Consider the following 16,894-nt stretch of genomic DNA (forward strand, 5'->3'; position numbering starts at 1 on the left):
TGCAAATCATTCAACAGCAAAAAAAATCTATGTTGAACGAAGCTTGCACAGTGCAATTCCTGATCTTGCAGGTCTGTTCTGAGTGCCAAGTTGTGGAGGATGCAGCAGATTAAATCTATCAGGCTTTATTTTACTGGGACTGCATGCCTCACTCCACCACTGCCATCTAGGCACCTTAATCAGACTTTTGAAATGCTGAAAGTGATCTCATCGACATTGTACATCTGGATAAATGCCAAGTTTTACCACTCTTCTCCACCATTTGATGAATCACTGCAGCTAAGGTACGCAAACATCTTTTTTCAACACTCTCAAAAGTAATTTGTGGGATTATATTACCACAGATTATATAAATTCATGGCTGCAAGTTAAATTCTAAAATACTGACTTAAACATTTTAAGTTGCAAACATTATTTTGTTTATTTCTGTTGACATAATAATGTTGATCATTACATTAACTTAATATTGTGTGTGATTTTAACTCAAATTTCAGTGTTAATTGATTTTTATTGAAAAAAAAAAATAAGTTGCTGTAACTTGATTTAGAATTTTTTTGAAATTGGGCAGAGGATATCTAGTTCCCAGCATGCTTTGCATATGACTCGATAAGGAGAATAAATGTTGAAATTAAGTGTTCATTTATTTGTTTTTAGTGAAGGGAAAGACCTTTAAATGTTTAATGCTGCTATGTTTGACATTTAAAAGAGTTTCTGTATTTTTTTGTGATGCAATCTACAATAAGTCTGTCTGATTAACATAGAAAGGAGGTTTACAGTGCTTGCTCTTCTGCTGAACACTGAAAAGTACATAATATAGAACATCCACAGATGACACATTCTAGTCAGTCAAAAATAAAACCAAACTGAAAACAACCTTGATTCAGCTGAATAAAACTGAATAAATAATTACCTTACAGTAATATGCAATTGACAAAATCTTGGCCTGTTCCTTATTGTAAGTAGTAAGCAGTTTTCACTAAAAAGGTCCCTACCTTCCTTGCATGGTGAGAATCCACACGGTGGGTAGTCCAGAGGTGGGGAACCCTTTGGCCACTGAATCCTCTCTGTTGGGGACCACAAGACTTCTTTACTGGTACCATTGTAGTGACCAACAGTCTGTGTAACAAGAAATATTCATAAACATATTTGATTTACAGTGAGCTGAAAAACATTTCAGATAAGAAAACAACATATTAAAAGAAAAATACACACAATGGCCAACCAACAAGACTATTTTTTCTATGTCTATGATCTCTGGTGGAAAATATTCGTTAGAAGATATGAGATGGTGTTTTTCTGCACATGATTCACTGTGTGTGTACATGCAACACTGTCTACTCTCTAACCAGATGAAAAGAAAGTCTGAATATATTTGTGACATAAGGGGTAACTATGGCAACAATGCACGGTATAACTCAATCACTTTGTTACCAGCTAAATAACCATTAATTTAACTTCTTTTCTTTTCTTTTTTGTTGTGATAGGCCTCTCTAAATCAAACAAGACTCCCGGTACATTTATGAATGAACAAGTCAAACTGAAAAATGAACACATCGCTTACAAGCTCATGAACACATGCTTTCGATTAGGATAGAGGGGCTAGAAAAGGATTTGATTTTTAAGCAACACATTATTTGGTATGTCGAGCCGTCCAACCACAGCCGCATTTGCTGTAATTATGGAGCATGTGGCATGTGGGTTAAATTAGACTGTTGTTCTACATATGCTTGACTCTTTAACCATTGTTATGTATTGTCTATCAATAAAGATAGACCATGTCTATCAAAAAGATTTTCACTATGGAAACATTCTGCAGGAAAGTTACATCCCTCATAATGTTATTTCTGTGTTTGCTAAGGCAGACAGACATCACAGTTGCTATTGCTCACACGCAGGGGTTGGCAGCAGCAGCAGAGACCTTTGGATTCCATTGGTAAACTATATTGCTACGGTAAAAAATAAATAAATAAAGCACTTTTTAAGGACTTTTGAAAATTTGGTGATGCCATAAACTTTCTCAAAACTGAGTTAGTATTTCTTATTTATGTATGAATAAGAATCCATGTTCTGTATTTATGAGTTGGCTGAATTTGTTGACATTCTACTTACTGCGTATTGCCCAGTTTTTAGGTTAGTCATTCCCCAAAGTCTGAAGTCTGTGTATCTGGCATTAATCCCATCTGTGCTTACAAGGCCAGTCACCCCTGTGATGAACAAACACAAGCCCAGGGATCAAATAAACATTTTTATCTGAGTGTTGCAAAGTAAAAAGATCACATATGGTTTTTTTTTTCTTTGTTCGCCAACAATCATTTTTAAGACACAGAGAAAAAAAGAATTGATTGAGAGACAAAGCGCTATCATAGCTCAGGTTATTTATTAGAACTGAGCAAATTAAACAAGTTAAAAACAAGTTCAATTAAGCTGAGAAGCAGAATCATGAGAGACTAGAATATATCTTGAATTGCATGTTTTGGACCCCATCCATGACCTTCGTCAAAAAAAGATATCGTGGCCACGTTTTCTGAATTTGTTCCCTCTGTTTAGTTACATCATGGCAATGTTGTCCTAATCAATTCCTTCATTTTAGTTACAACATGTGCAGAGTTCTCTCTAAATTGATGTTTATCTTTTTACTGAAAATAAGACAAAAATACTGATTAAGAAAAATACTTTTTGCAGTGCGTTCAATATTTTGCCTGGTTCCTATATGTGTTTGAAACAGTGTGTGTAGTTTCCTTCAGGGAGAGGGCTCAGCAGATGGGTTGTGTATTAGAAACAGATTTTCCATTCACAAGCTAGTTGGGACATGCTTTAAATCAAGGACTCTGACCTCTACGCTCCCTGCAAGAGAGGCTGAGAGTTTACCAACATCGACCTCAAAAGAGCTCTTACAAACCCTCCGCTCACTTTAAAAAGAATCCAAACGAAGTTGCCAAAACACTCCAGCTTGACACTGCCGCTAAAAACCAGATACTTGTCATCACATCCTCAAACTGTGAAGGGCCTAAATGTTGTAATCTGTGACCATCCTATTGAAATGAATGTCAAAACATCATGGGAATGGGAATTTATTGTGAATGCTTTTATCAAACATATATCTTTGCATTTGTAAACCAAGACCACTCAACACACCCCAGATACTGCGGTTTCGCATTCTCGCAGTTATGTTGATTCCATCGTTCTGAGACACGCCGTCTGCTAACGCTTCACTGAGGGCTTTTGCATATAGCACAAAACCATCATGGAAACAGCCGGCAATAAAATCCATCTGAGGAAAGGCAAAACAGAGCTTTAATTCAGGGAAACATCAAGAAATCTAAAACTACATGTCATTCTGTACAGACATGGGGAGAGTGGGGTAGATCTGCCAGTTGTCCTCTAGGGATGGAGAAATGAGGTGAGGAAAAACTAGCAGGTTGTCCATTGGTGAAAATTTTTATTGAATTAATTATTAATTTGGCAGACCTAATTTCAAGATGGCTCATATCAGTTTTTTATAAAAAGAAAGCATCTAAAACATAGAAAGATGATGTGTCCAATGCATGTTTCAACTGACATTAGGGGTCAACTGAGTCCCATGGTAAACTGAATAATTTACCTTTTCCAATAGTTTTAAGTGTAGCATTAGAGTTCAAAAACATTTTGGAGTCACTGTAAACATATTTTCAATGCATGATAGACTGGATGGTAATTAGTATAATTATTGTAAGCAGAAATTTGATTCATAACTTTCTCATAATTGCAATCCATTTTAGTATGTACCGGTACTCAAAGTCTTAAAGAATTAATTTCCTGAATGTTTTCATTTGGCAGCTACATGTGGATCTAGGGTTTCGGGGAGTTGTTTCCTACTTTTGTCAAAGGGTACAGCTGATTCAGGAAAATGGGACTGACATGAGGAAGCCAAACTTATGATTCAAGCGCTTTTAAGTGTCATATCTGATCTTGTGGTAAAAGGAAACACAGTTTAGCTCCTGAAAGCCTATAGAGCTGAACAGAATGTTCAATATTTTCAAGACAGTGATAGAAGGCCAAAAAAGAACTATGTAGTCTGTACAAATGTTCAGATTAAATCTGATGTGACAGATGGCTCTGCATATATGCCAATACCTGATCTTGTTTATGAGCAACTCACCATTGAGGGTTCCAATTTTATATTAAAGTCCTGCATTGCTCTCTTGTGGAGTTCTTCACGAAAAGCGGTATACTCAGGGCTGTCTGGCTCCCGGTACGTTACGATGAACACAGACTAGAGAGATGGGGGGGGGGGGGAACAGTCAAATAGCTAAGTCATAAAAAGAACATAACGTGATCTGATCTGTAGGCAAATATTCAATTCTTGACAATAAGTCACTGAGGATTTTGCCACATGTTTTTACTGATGCCAGAGACGTGATAAAAACTCAGTCAACACAATTTACAAAAAGGGAAGGTTCACCAAAAAATTCAATTTCTGTCATCATTTACTCATCTTCACGTTGTTCCAAACCCAACTGACTTTCTTTCTTTTCTTGACGTATTGTATTCAAGGCATTCAATAGCTTAGTCTGAAGAACAGACTCACATTATTCACTGATAATCTTCACTTCCAGCTCGAGTCAGTGAACTAATCAATCAGACTGGTTTTGTGAACCTAATCAACTGATTTAAAAAATGAATTACACATTTAACAACTTATATTCCAGTCTGTTTTTCACACTGAGCTATTGTATTTCTTCAGAAATATTATGGTGTGTTTTTTAAAGCTTTAAGTCTTCGGCCCCTTTTTATTGTAATTGCATTGAAAGTGCGTACTTCAAAATGTCTCATTTTGTCTTTGTGCATGTTTCATGTAGTAATACTAATACTTGCAGTGTATTACCGTTCTGATTCCTAATTTTAGGTGTTACATAATGTGAAGGTGTATCTCTATTGATGCGAGAGTTATCTGTTATTAATAATTTATCTTTTGGATTGTGTCCATTCAGTCAAATAAATAGAGTCAGATGTGAGCTATAAAATTACTCATGCTGTGATATAAAATGTTGGTCATACCACCCACCCCTATATTCTTCTCTGCATTATGACACTGACACCTTGACACTACATATACATAAGTCACTGTCTTTTCATACTTAACTTTAAGTAGTCGGTGTCAATAGTGGAATATTTGACAATGTAAGAAACTTTAAAATTGTCAGGTTTATGTTCTGCTTTATGGACTTTTAGTTTGTATTTCCTTGTTTCTGTGTGTTCTGTTCCTGCTTTCTTTTGTTTGCCATTTTACCAGAGATTGTCTTATTATAGTGAGATGAGAGGGTCTGTGGCTCTTACCATTGGAAAAAGCGTAACAGTTAACTTGGATCTCGTGAAGCACCTCAGCCTATCATATAATGACAGTGACATCAGTGGCCAGCGAGTTTTATGACAGTATAGTTACAGTTTACGTTACACACAGTTTCTTGTGGATTAGCGCGTTCATCTTGTGAATAATATTCTATATTTGGTGTCATATCGTACAGTAGGACTGCAATGTTTGTGGAATGTGCTTTACTGAGTGGAAAAGAGTGCAAATTGCTCTATTAGCTATTAGCTGGTCACTACAAACACATTTAAGCTTAGATTTAAATCTGTTCATTTAAAAACAGCTTTATTGGGCATACATAGCATTGATACTACTCACTAAATGTATTTGTAATTTAATTGTTGAAATCTGGAAGCCATATAAGAATACCTTTATTTATTAAAATCTTTATATTTTGTTCACCTTCATTAATTAAAAAGCGTAATATCAATATCAGACATACACAGCAGTCATAAATCATTACAATTCCAGTCTTTTTTTTTTTTTTTTAACCTGGAAGCCATAGAGTACACATCATTATTTAATTTATTCTTTCATTAAAAAACAATATAATACAATATTTATAATTAAATTATTAATTTTCTCTATATTCATTAAATTCACTATATTCATTACATCAGCATCACAGTGTACATGGCAGTCACAGTCATTCAAGTCTTATTATAATTGGTAAAATCTGAAAGCCAAAGAAAGAAAACAATTTTCTTGTATATTTTCAATATACAAAATCACCCATATCACAGTTATGTTGAGTTTGTTTAGTTTTCATGGATGCTTTTTTGGCTAAAGATTTTCCCGCTTATTTTCTGTTTCCTAGGTTAGTGTTTATGTCCTTGTTTGTTGCCATGGTTACTGATTGCTTTGTGCACCCATTTTAGTTCAGTTTATTTTCTCCTGTGTATTTAAGCCCTCAGTTTAGTTCTACTCACATTCCGGTATCATCTTTTCTTTAGTGAAGCTGTTACATTGATTCCTTCGTTTTTGTAAATAAACTAAAGCTGCTGCAATTAAGATCCTCTACTACTCCACTTTCCTTGCCTACACTGTGACAAAAATGTGTCATTCTGTATGATAAAGTTCACACATTGAATGCTCCATTAATGACAACTAGGTGGCAAAATCGATTAATAGAATAGTTCACCCAAAAAATGTATTTCTGTCATAATTTACTCCCACTCATATTATAAGACTTTTGTTCATCTTCAGAACACGAATGAAGATATTTTTTATATTCTCTCATCAAACCTTAACTGTACCTAACCTGTACCTATTAACTGACTTTGTTTAATAAATATCTAGCAGTATCTTAAACAAAACAAACAAAAACAAAAAACTGTTCACATTAGAATGTCAGGTCACACTTTATTTATTAGGTGTATTTAACTATGTACTTACATTAAGTATATATAATTGTTAATCACAATGTGTTGCGTTCATGTTGTATTGCAGAACACTTGCTGGTATTGAGGTGGGATATGGGTAAAGGTTAGGAACAGGTTTAGTTATATGTTTGAGGGTTTTTTAAGGTGTAAAGAAAGGGTCAACAGTGTAATTATAGATTACAGAAATTAATTACAGCTGTAATTACATGCAGGTATTTTTTTTAAATATAAGTACAATGTAAAAACTGTATATACACAGTAAGTGCATGGTATGATTAATTTAAATGTTAGTAGCCTTTATAGTAGTTAAAGACACTTCATATAAAGTGGGACTGGATGTTGTGTAATGTACATTAAACTGCCAAAAGGAACAGCACCAATTAAAGTTTCTCTAAAGTACCTTCTAAATGGTTACTAAGCTGTTTGACTCAATTATCTGTCAAATATATATATATATATATATATATATATATATATATATATTAAAGACTGATTTTTAAAAAGCATGACAAGAACTGGTACATTTAATGGCACAAATGGATTTTGCTGGAAAGTCTGAAAAAGGCAAAAAGCCTTTTAACTATAAAAATAAATCATATGTGGTGCTGATGTTTATATTTACACTTAACAACACATATATATATTCTCTGTTGATGATGATATGTATGTGAATTTAAAGAATAATAAGTTATTAACTATAATGTTATATCTTTCGTTGTCAATTAAAGTACGATAATTTAGGGGCGATAAGGGGTGGGGGCCCCCAATGACGTGTGCCCCACTGGACCACCCTAGCCTTCTGCCCTTATTAGAAAAAGTAAATCCTATTTATTGTGTACATTTTAATTGTAATCCCTAAATCCTTTTTTTCAATGTAGCTGCATTAATCAGCCTTAAGAGAAATTACTCATTTAAGTAAATGGAAGCCTAATGCATTATTCACAATCAAAGCAACCAGGAAGGCTTTCCAACTAAGTGAATATCAGTCATATTAATAAAAGCTGTCTAAACGACTTCAAATTTAATTCTGCATGCAAGAAGCACATTAACATGAAAAAGAAAAAAAAGAAAAAAACTCACTGAAATCATACAAAACCTTGAATCACAATGTAAGGTTGAAGAAATTGAAGAATTGAAGAAGTGTTAAAGGTAGGTTTTTTCTAAAATACTTTTTCCCAAATTTGTTTAAACTGTCTTTATATACCAGTACATAATTAAAATGTAAGTACTCTGAAAAGGAGAGTATAAAAATAAAAATCGAGTGTCTGTAGTCCTCTCAGGGCTGCAATAAACACAGCTACTTATTTCCATTCGGAACGAATGAAATTATTGGCTGGGCGACTGTCACTCTCCCTCGCTACCATGGTGCTACAGGAGCTGCCCACATGCGCGCACCTGTTTGACTCGAGGAGGGGAAGAGGCACGGAAGCTAGGAAGAATCACAATTATGGCAGAGAAAGAGCAGTCAAAATTCCCAGTACCTGTATATACAGTCAGCGAAGGCAAACAAGGCAAAAAAAGGAAGACAGTATTCGAAAAGGGTATGACCAAAAATTCTTTGGATAAAGCAAGAAGTCAGACGAGGTCAATATCGGCCAACAGCATCGTGGAAGCTCTTACATGCAAAACACTGTATATGTTATGAATCTTATCAATGCATCAATGCAACCTGTTTTTAGCTTTGCCTTATGTTACTAGCTCGTTACCGAATCAAACTCAATATATTTTAAACTTTACCAGTATCGATATGCTAGCTTGATAGTGAGTTCTAACAGCCATGTTAGTTGTTTATATTCATAATGATAAAGTTAGGTATTTTATTACATGTGATTCTGACATGATGTCACTAAATGCATTGCGCTCCTCTCCGCTCGGCGCTGGCAAACGCGTCCTCCAAGCTGAGCTGTCGGCATCGCGCGTTCATGTGTTTTGGGGGCGTGGCTTTGAAAGGAGCCCAGAAGGGAGGGGGTGGGAGTGGGAGTGAATGGAATAAGTAGCTGTGAGTAGCTTTATTGCAGTCCTGAGAGGACTACAGACACTCGATTTTTATACTCTCTTTTTCAGAGTACTTACATTTTAATTAAGTATTGGTATATAAAGACAGTTTAAACAAATTTGGGGAAAAGTTTTTTTAGAAAAAACCTACCTACCCTGCCTTTAAGTACTGTAGCTTCTTGACCAATCTCAAAAGCAAAAGCAAATAAATGCCACTGGTGATGCTAAAGCAAAGCTCGGTAGTTACTATGGGTATTATTAATGATACCTGAAATAGCTTGATGGGGTCATTCCACTGTATCGCTGAACCCTGCCAGGGCATTGGAACATCGCCACTTAAACTCTCTGCAAACACGTCAAGGTAGAAGATGGCATAGTCCTCTGGATTCTTCACCTCATCCTCAAAGAGCTTCATTATTTGGAAGAACGTCTGTAGAGGCCCAGAGATATACACAACTATGGTAGAAAAAAAGAAGACCAAAAAACACTTTAGATAGAAACTTAATTTTTACATTTCCTAATACAAATATGATTAAGGTTGCGTTTACACTTGGCATTAACTTGCGATCAACGTGATACAAACAAAAGGGTCGGATAATCATCCAATCAGGATACGGCACGTTAACATTTGTTCACATCAAGTGGCCTCTGTATCTGATCAGATATCTCTTTCCCCGCAAAATGTTTAATTAGGTCTAATTATTAATAAAATTAGGTCTGCAGGCCTTTATCACAGAGTGTAAAACAACTGTTGCTTTAGCCTCTATCAATGGCAGTGGCCATATAGCATGGGAGTTTTGTGATTTATTCATATACAATCAATCTCACATAGGGTACTTAATCTTCCAATTTAAGTTACCAACATTAGTCTTATATGATGAAACAAAGAAAAATTGTATTCCGGTACATTCCATGATTGAAAGGAAAGCGTGCACACATTTATATAGGCTACTGTATGTAACATGCAGAAAACGTCAGAATCTGACCACCTTTTAATTAAAGAAATACAACAACATAATAAACAACACATCAAAGAGCATTAATTAGCACTAAACAAGGGTAGGCTATACAACACATATGGTTTATTGATAAGCTACGAGTGAAAATGGTACAAAATGGTCAATGCTTGAATGGCTTTCGTTTACAATTTCTGATACGATCTACAGTTTCAGATCAAATTAATTGAAGTTGTTTAAATTAAAAAATATTTCCAAAGTTGATTCATCAAAAATAACTGGGTTGATCATGTTAAACGAGTCATATCATCCAGGTTTAAGTGTTAAGATTGTAGCGTGCAATGCATATATTATAGACAGAAATCGGGAGAATATTTATTATATATAATAAAGTTGGTTAACTGACAGGTTTTACTGTAGCATTGTTACAGTCTTTAACAGTTCAAATAAAATAAAATAAACATTACGATGTACAGATCTTTTGTGGCAAATAACACTAAAAACTGCTGGATGCACAAATGAAAAGGATTTGGTGTTTCTCCTGGCTCTTAAGAAGATGCATAAAATAATGCATGGCACCATATTGATGCACAAGTGAAATCTTTTGCATATGTGTGTGTATATGTTTTCCTTGGCTTCTACACTATGGTCATTATTTCCATTAGCAGTGTCTTTCAGTATTTCTTCTGCCAGCTCAGGAGCCAGACTCCCAGTTAGCAGACATTTCCTTAAGTGTTAGACCAAAGCCGGCCCCTGTCTGCCTCTCAGCCCCCAAATTCTAAGCTCTTCCACCATAGCGTAGACAAATGCATGCCAAGTAGTCCTGCTGTCTCCTGGATGCGTTCCAAGACAAATGTACAAAAAGGCAAGGAAAATGTTCAACGGTGTTATAGAATTTATAAGGATCTGCCTGAGCCTGGCTGATACAAAGCCAATGAAAAATGTTTGAGAACATTTTGTTTCAAAAGAGTCTACGATAAGATTCCGAAATGTGCTTGCGGTTTTGCGATTTGTTGTACTTTTGCACTAGGTCGTTATTGTTAGTCATGCCAAAGACATTAGCTTGTATTGTGAAATGCACAAAAGATGCTCTGTTGTGCTTTGTTTATTCAAAATTGTCACAACTGGTCTTTGAAAATGACTCTTTTGAAAATATGTTGATATCAACTGAAGAAAAATAAAAGATGTTATTGATCCACTCTATCATCTCAGACATGTCTGAATTTGATATGCTGTGAGTCCTTTTTTTGTTGTTTGAGGACTGTATATTTCCCTTAATTGCAGTCTTTTCAGGGGTGAAACACACTCTGGACCATTACTGGTGCAATTGGTTTGTGTTCAGAGTGTGTGTAGTGCCCCGCATCTGCAATAGATTGTTCAAGCATTTGAGTGTCTTTCATATACACACACATAAACACAACTTGGTCTTCTATTCAGCTATTTGACATTTGGTTTTAATCTGCTTCCATTCATTTGAGAGGTAAAAAACCTAGAAAATCTGAAATCTGAAAAGGCTTTCAACGATTTCTGACATCTTATTGTTTGCTTGACCACCTTTTGTCATTATAAAAAATAATGTTTCAATTATGATTCAGTAACAGATAAATCAAGAAAGCATCCCAATTACTATTGCTCATACTTCAAGTTTTTGAATGATTAGATGACTGACTGAATGATTGGATTTGAGTTTGGCGTGTGCTGCAGAGATGAATGATTCAACAAATTGTGTGGCTTGTTGCTTTTAGACAAGGGATTTTTCGACTTGAGCCCGTAAACAACCACCTAGAAACCACCCACAACAACCTAGCAACAGCATATTGATGCGCTAAAAACCACTTAGAATACCCTAGCAACCACATACTGTACTAGCAACCAGATAAAACCCACTCAGAATTCGTTAACAACCCCATTTCAAAATGCAACCATCCTTGCAAGCTTTGCACAAGCAAGACCTGCTCATACTATCTTTTTAAAAAATCATTAGTTATAGTCAGAAAACGTCTCGGTTACGTATGGTAACCCTCGTTCCTCGAAGGAGGGAACGGAGACATACGTCAGAGATTATCTGACAGAATGGGTATCTCGCTTGAGAGACCAATCCACTTTGAGTGTAAACTAAACGGCATGCGATAATTTGCAAGAGCTGCTGTGCCTCGCAGCGCGAGCATATAATGAGCAGTAGGTGCGTCACATCTTTGTTTTTCCACTGAGGAGCCAGACCTTGTGACTCGGTCATACAACGGAGGCTCAGCAACTGTGGTGATGGGACGTACGTCTCCATTCCCTCCTTCAGGGAACGAGGGTTACCGTACGTAACCGAGATGTTCCCCTTCAGTCAGTCGCTCTCGACGTACGTCAGAGATGATCTGACAGAATGTGGATATCTACCAACAAGCCACTGCTGCTGGCCTGTCCGCAGTGTTGGGCAGAAAGGAGCTCTAAGCAGAGAAGGTCAGTCACTGCTGTTCCAAAAGACCCACTCAGTGTGACTTATTGGATAACACTGGGAAAGCGTGCCCTGCAGAAGGGGACGCTGCGGAAGCCACATCCTACCCGGAGGGAGGTACTGTGGTGGGTACACATATGGACTAGCCAAGCAGGGACGCTCTGCAACGTCTGACTGCTGCAGGAGTGACGGAGGAACTCAACAGGGTTAGCCATTTCTGGGGAACACTACTGGAGCAAATAGACGCACGTATCTGGCCCAGCGCGCGGGAGTGGCGTTGCTAGCCGTCACTAAGAATGGGTCTTTCGCGCTACTGGCCACTGGGGGCGAGTACACAGGAAGATACCGGCTCTACTTGAAGGCTATAGAATCAAGCGAACGTGCTGGGTGTCGCCCAGCCCGCAGCTCTACATATATCTGTCAGCGAGGTGCCTTGAGCCAGCGCCCAGGAGGAAGCAACACTTCTGGTTGACTGTGCTCGCAACCCGAACGGGCAAGGCACGTCTTGGGATTGGTATGCCAAGACGATAGCATCCACTATCCAGTGGGCTAACTTCTGCTTGGAGACAGCCTTTCCCTTCTGCTGGCCTCCGTAACAGACAAAGAGCTGGTCTTGGGTCCTAAAGCTCTGCGTTCTGTCCACGTATAACCGCAAGGAGCGCAAACGGGACAGAGAAAAGCCAGGGCTGGGTCTGCCTCCTCCGAGGGCAGCGCTTGTAGGTTCACTAACTGATACCTAAAGGGAGTGGTAGGAACCTTGGGCACGTATTGTCAAACGAAAATGCTTGCAGGTCCCCTACCCTCTTGATGGAAGCCATAGCAGGCAGGAGAACTGTCTTCAGTGACAGGATCTTTAACTCAGCTGACAAGAGTGGTTCGAAGGGAGGTCTCTGCAGTGGCTGAACACCAGAGATAGGTCCCAAGAGGTTTATACTCCAGGGTGATTGGGGTTTCAGTCGAGATCCAAATTTGGATCGACATTCTGACATAAGGTCGAACGTGACTGACTGATAGGGAACGGCAGTTTCCTGAATATGCTGTGTGAATAAAAAATCACCATCAAATGTTCCACAAACGCACCATAAAATGATCATAAATGTAATAAATGTTATTCTTGTGCTGTAATTCAAATTTTCAGAATCCATATGATTGTGTTGTGTGGGGAACAGAATCAAATTCAAGTCTTTATTCAGTGATCTTCGTCTACAACTTAGTGAACAAAACCTTAAAAACCCACACTCATAAAAAAATTCTAAATCAAAGGTTTAATATCAAAATATATCAAAATATCAAAATATTTCACAAGTTCACACTTAACATAAAAGGTTATGTGTATTTGCCGTGTTTGGCCCAATACGGCCCAAACCCAGAGTACTCCCCTCAGGTTGTGATAGGAATAGTTAGAACTAGAAGTGAGGAGATGGGGTGATGGAGGGATGCTGATAAACTGTCAACAAACAGAGGTAAGTCTGCTGTATATACCTCTTATCTTATGTTTAGGGGGATAGAGTTAAGGGATCTAAAATCTATAAAACGGTAAAAAATATTATTATTATTATTATTATATAATATTATTATTATATTATTATGATATAAAGGATTCATAAATATTTTACATTTCTATAGCTGTAAATACGTAATACTGTTTACGTTTTAGATGCTGCCAGTACGTCCATATTGTACATTTCAACATCAACACGAATGTACAAAAATGAGACCAGGCTGGACACAAATATAATAGCCTCTGCTGCTATCTAGGATCTTTTCAGGTTCAATGAGTCCCTGTTTCACACATCTAAACCAAAATAAATGGAAAATGTTATGTCATGTGCTCTGACACAAGGAACTGTGGTTCTTAGGTGGACAATAAGAGTTTGAGTCCTGCTTGCATCCTTTTTTGTTGTCCTACTTCCCCATCATTTCCTGTCTCATTACTGTGTGTCTAACCAATAAAGAGGCAAAAAGACCACAAATACAAAAACTAACAAACAAAAAAAAAAGAGGAAGGAGAAAAGGTTTGTTATGATATTTCACAGCCTCTGGGCCGATCATTATCTCATCAACGCATGGAATGTGAGTTCACAAACTGAACAAGCCCAAACAACAACCAAAAAACATGAATTAATCTGACCTCAGGGTCATAGCAACTAAACTCATTGAGGAAACAGTGAGAGACATTCTGACATCTGAGACGCCTTTGCAAATGATTTCACAGGGATTTTTACAATATGCTTTAAGACTGTCAGCACAGCAAACAGGATTAGACTGTGAAATGGTGTATTATTGAAAGAATAAATTATCACCTCCCTACTGAAGGTTATACACAATGGTTTATGCTTCTATACATATGAAGTGTATATAAGAGCGATATATAAAAATCAACCACGTGCAGCTGTGCTACAGTGATTTTACAGTGTTACAGTGAATGACAGTGTAGCAACGTGGTGTGTTACAGTGATTTTACAGTGGCTGTACTTTTATAAAACACTGCAATGGCAATATATAAACTGTTCAATTATGTTCAATAAATAGCAAATGTATTAACAATAATCAGAATAAACATTCCACAAAGTTAAATAGTTACCAGTCTACGCAGTCTATGTTTTTTTTAACATAGCTTAAAAATGTGTCACAAATACATCCACGACCTACCCTGAAACGCTTGCCTTATATTATATTACAGCATAAAAAAAAAAAAAAAAAGCTTGTTTTAGATTGATTACTTTAGCATTACTGAAGTTAAATCTAGCTCAAAAGGTTGTACATGGCACCGACTCACTCATTACTTGCAATATGTTAATAAATGCATCTAACAAGGGAGTGGCTAATCAGGACCTGTAAGCAGCCAATCAAGCTAACAGTAAAATGGCAACCGCAAGCAATTAGCCATAAGTACTCTAAATGTTCACACACTATAACAGGGTAGTAAATGTCAGAACAATCTAGACATGTTGAATGGCTCCAAAAGGCTACTAAACAATAAGGTAAATATTATCAGAAAAATGTCATGAGCTGATGCATTCACTTATTTTGGTAACGTACTTCAGTAAACAGGCTATGCTGCGGATAAAGCCAAACATGACAGAGCGAGGTTATGATAAGAGCAGAAATCTGGGGGCAGTCTAATATCAGTAAAAAATTAAATGGATCATACATCACTGTAATTCAACATTCTTTTATTTTATATTTATTGATGTTAAATGAGCATACTGTAAGTATTCTTATATCAAACAGTGTCAAAGACATGGCTGTAAATGACAATTAATGTCTGTGTGTAATAATGTAAGCAACATGGTGCTTTCCTTTGCTTGTTCAAAGGAGACACTGGGAGACATGGATTTGTGTTGCCATGGCAGTATGGATTCAGCAAAGGAAACCATATATCTGACTTGTTTAGATTGAGGGATGAATATTTAGAACGTAGAACATGTAACTGACAAAGGTTCTTTATATGATTGGATTTGTAATATTATAATGACTAAACTTAGACAATTATGTATGCTGTGCAAATCTAGTTAATAAACTACGAAGAATTGCAATTCATGAATCATTCAGACATTTTAAAACAACTAAGATTCAAGTTCATGAGTAGTCTGCAGTTGTGTTTAGGTCAGTGTATTCAGGCTGCGTAATGCAATTCCTACATCTGATAATTCATGAAAAATGTTCTTAACTGTGGCAAATACAATGTAATCAAACAATTATTTATTTACAAAACTACAAATGTAAGGCAATAGAAATAGAAAACTGAAAAACAGCAGGACCATCTAACTAATAAATGCAGTCTGATCATTCTGAATGGGCTGCATCTTGCCTGCCAACGGCAGATGTTTCCAGCCCCTAACCAGACAAATCCTCTGTTGATTTGAACAATTTAAGCAATTAATTGGTTTTATTTAACAAACATTTTCATCACATGCAACACTCAACTAATAAAATGTAATGCATTCAGCTCAAACTGAACTCAAATCAGTAATAATGGTCTTAAAAATGTAATAAAAAACATAATAATAAAATATTTTTTTAGAAACAAATTACTTTAAAGTGAAAACTATCTGAGCAATATCTGACAAGACATAATAATGGTACAGCTCTATGGTCAAAGAAACATTGTGCCTTATAAATTCCAATTTATGATTGCTCTGATGCTTTGGGGCTTTGGGGGGAAAAAACCCTAAAAATTAATTTTTCAATGCCTATTTTATGGTTTAGAAGACCATGCAACTTTTTTGTGTGTATATATTTAGAAAGAGAAAACAATAAAGCGATATAAAAATCTAAATGTGAAAATCTTTTTATTTGTTGCAACACTCTTTTATTATCGAGCGTTTCTTACTCTGTCTAAGAGCACAATAATCTAAAATATTTTCTGGAGAAAGAAAAAAATGGTGAGAGAAAAACAAACAAGCAAACATTGTTCTCTTCAGTTATTTAACTCTGATATCATCATTTTGGGGTAATAGCAGTTGGCCTTTCTCCACATCCTGATATAAACAACAAAATCTAGAAATCTGGACTTAATGCATCATATACTTTAGTATCATTCTGTAATTAGTGTTGATGCATTGAAACTCAGTGACCAGCTGTGTACTCTCTTATTTACTCTAAACTAGTTTAATTAATGACATTAAAATACATTAAATTGTGCTGTGTGAATCTGAAGGGAAGTAAATAAAAATGAAGACACTGATATGCTGAGTGAAGACACAAAGACCTTGGTGACATTATGTGTTCTCCTCATTCCATGTATTATTTCAGCCATGCCACA

General features: G+C 36.4%; 1 protein-coding gene across 3 annotated transcripts in view; it reads right to left on the reverse strand.

Annotated features, from left to right (window-relative positions):
- Positions 1–16,894, reverse strand: part of npr2 (natriuretic peptide receptor 2) — a 61,055-nt gene that overhangs the window by 42,128 nt on the left and 2,033 nt on the right. For all 3 annotated transcript variants that reach the window (XM_084414850.1, XM_084414849.1, XM_084414848.1), the window contains exons 2-6: positions 8,993–9,180; positions 4,139–4,252; positions 3,136–3,271; positions 2,110–2,204; positions 993–1,116 (exon numbers count right to left, since the gene is read on the reverse strand). In XM_084414850.1, coding sequence (XP_084270976.1) covers positions 993–1,116; positions 2,110–2,204; positions 3,136–3,271; positions 4,139–4,252; positions 8,993–9,180 — 657 coding nt within the window. The remainder of the gene's footprint in view (positions 1–992; positions 1,117–2,109; positions 2,205–3,135; positions 3,272–4,138; positions 4,253–8,992; positions 9,181–16,894) is intronic.

This window comes from Rutilus rutilus (genome assembly GCF_951802725.1).
Source record: "Rutilus rutilus genome assembly, chromosome: 7".
In the NCBI taxonomy this organism is placed as follows: domain Eukaryota; kingdom Metazoa; phylum Chordata; class Actinopteri; order Cypriniformes; family Leuciscidae; genus Rutilus; species Rutilus rutilus.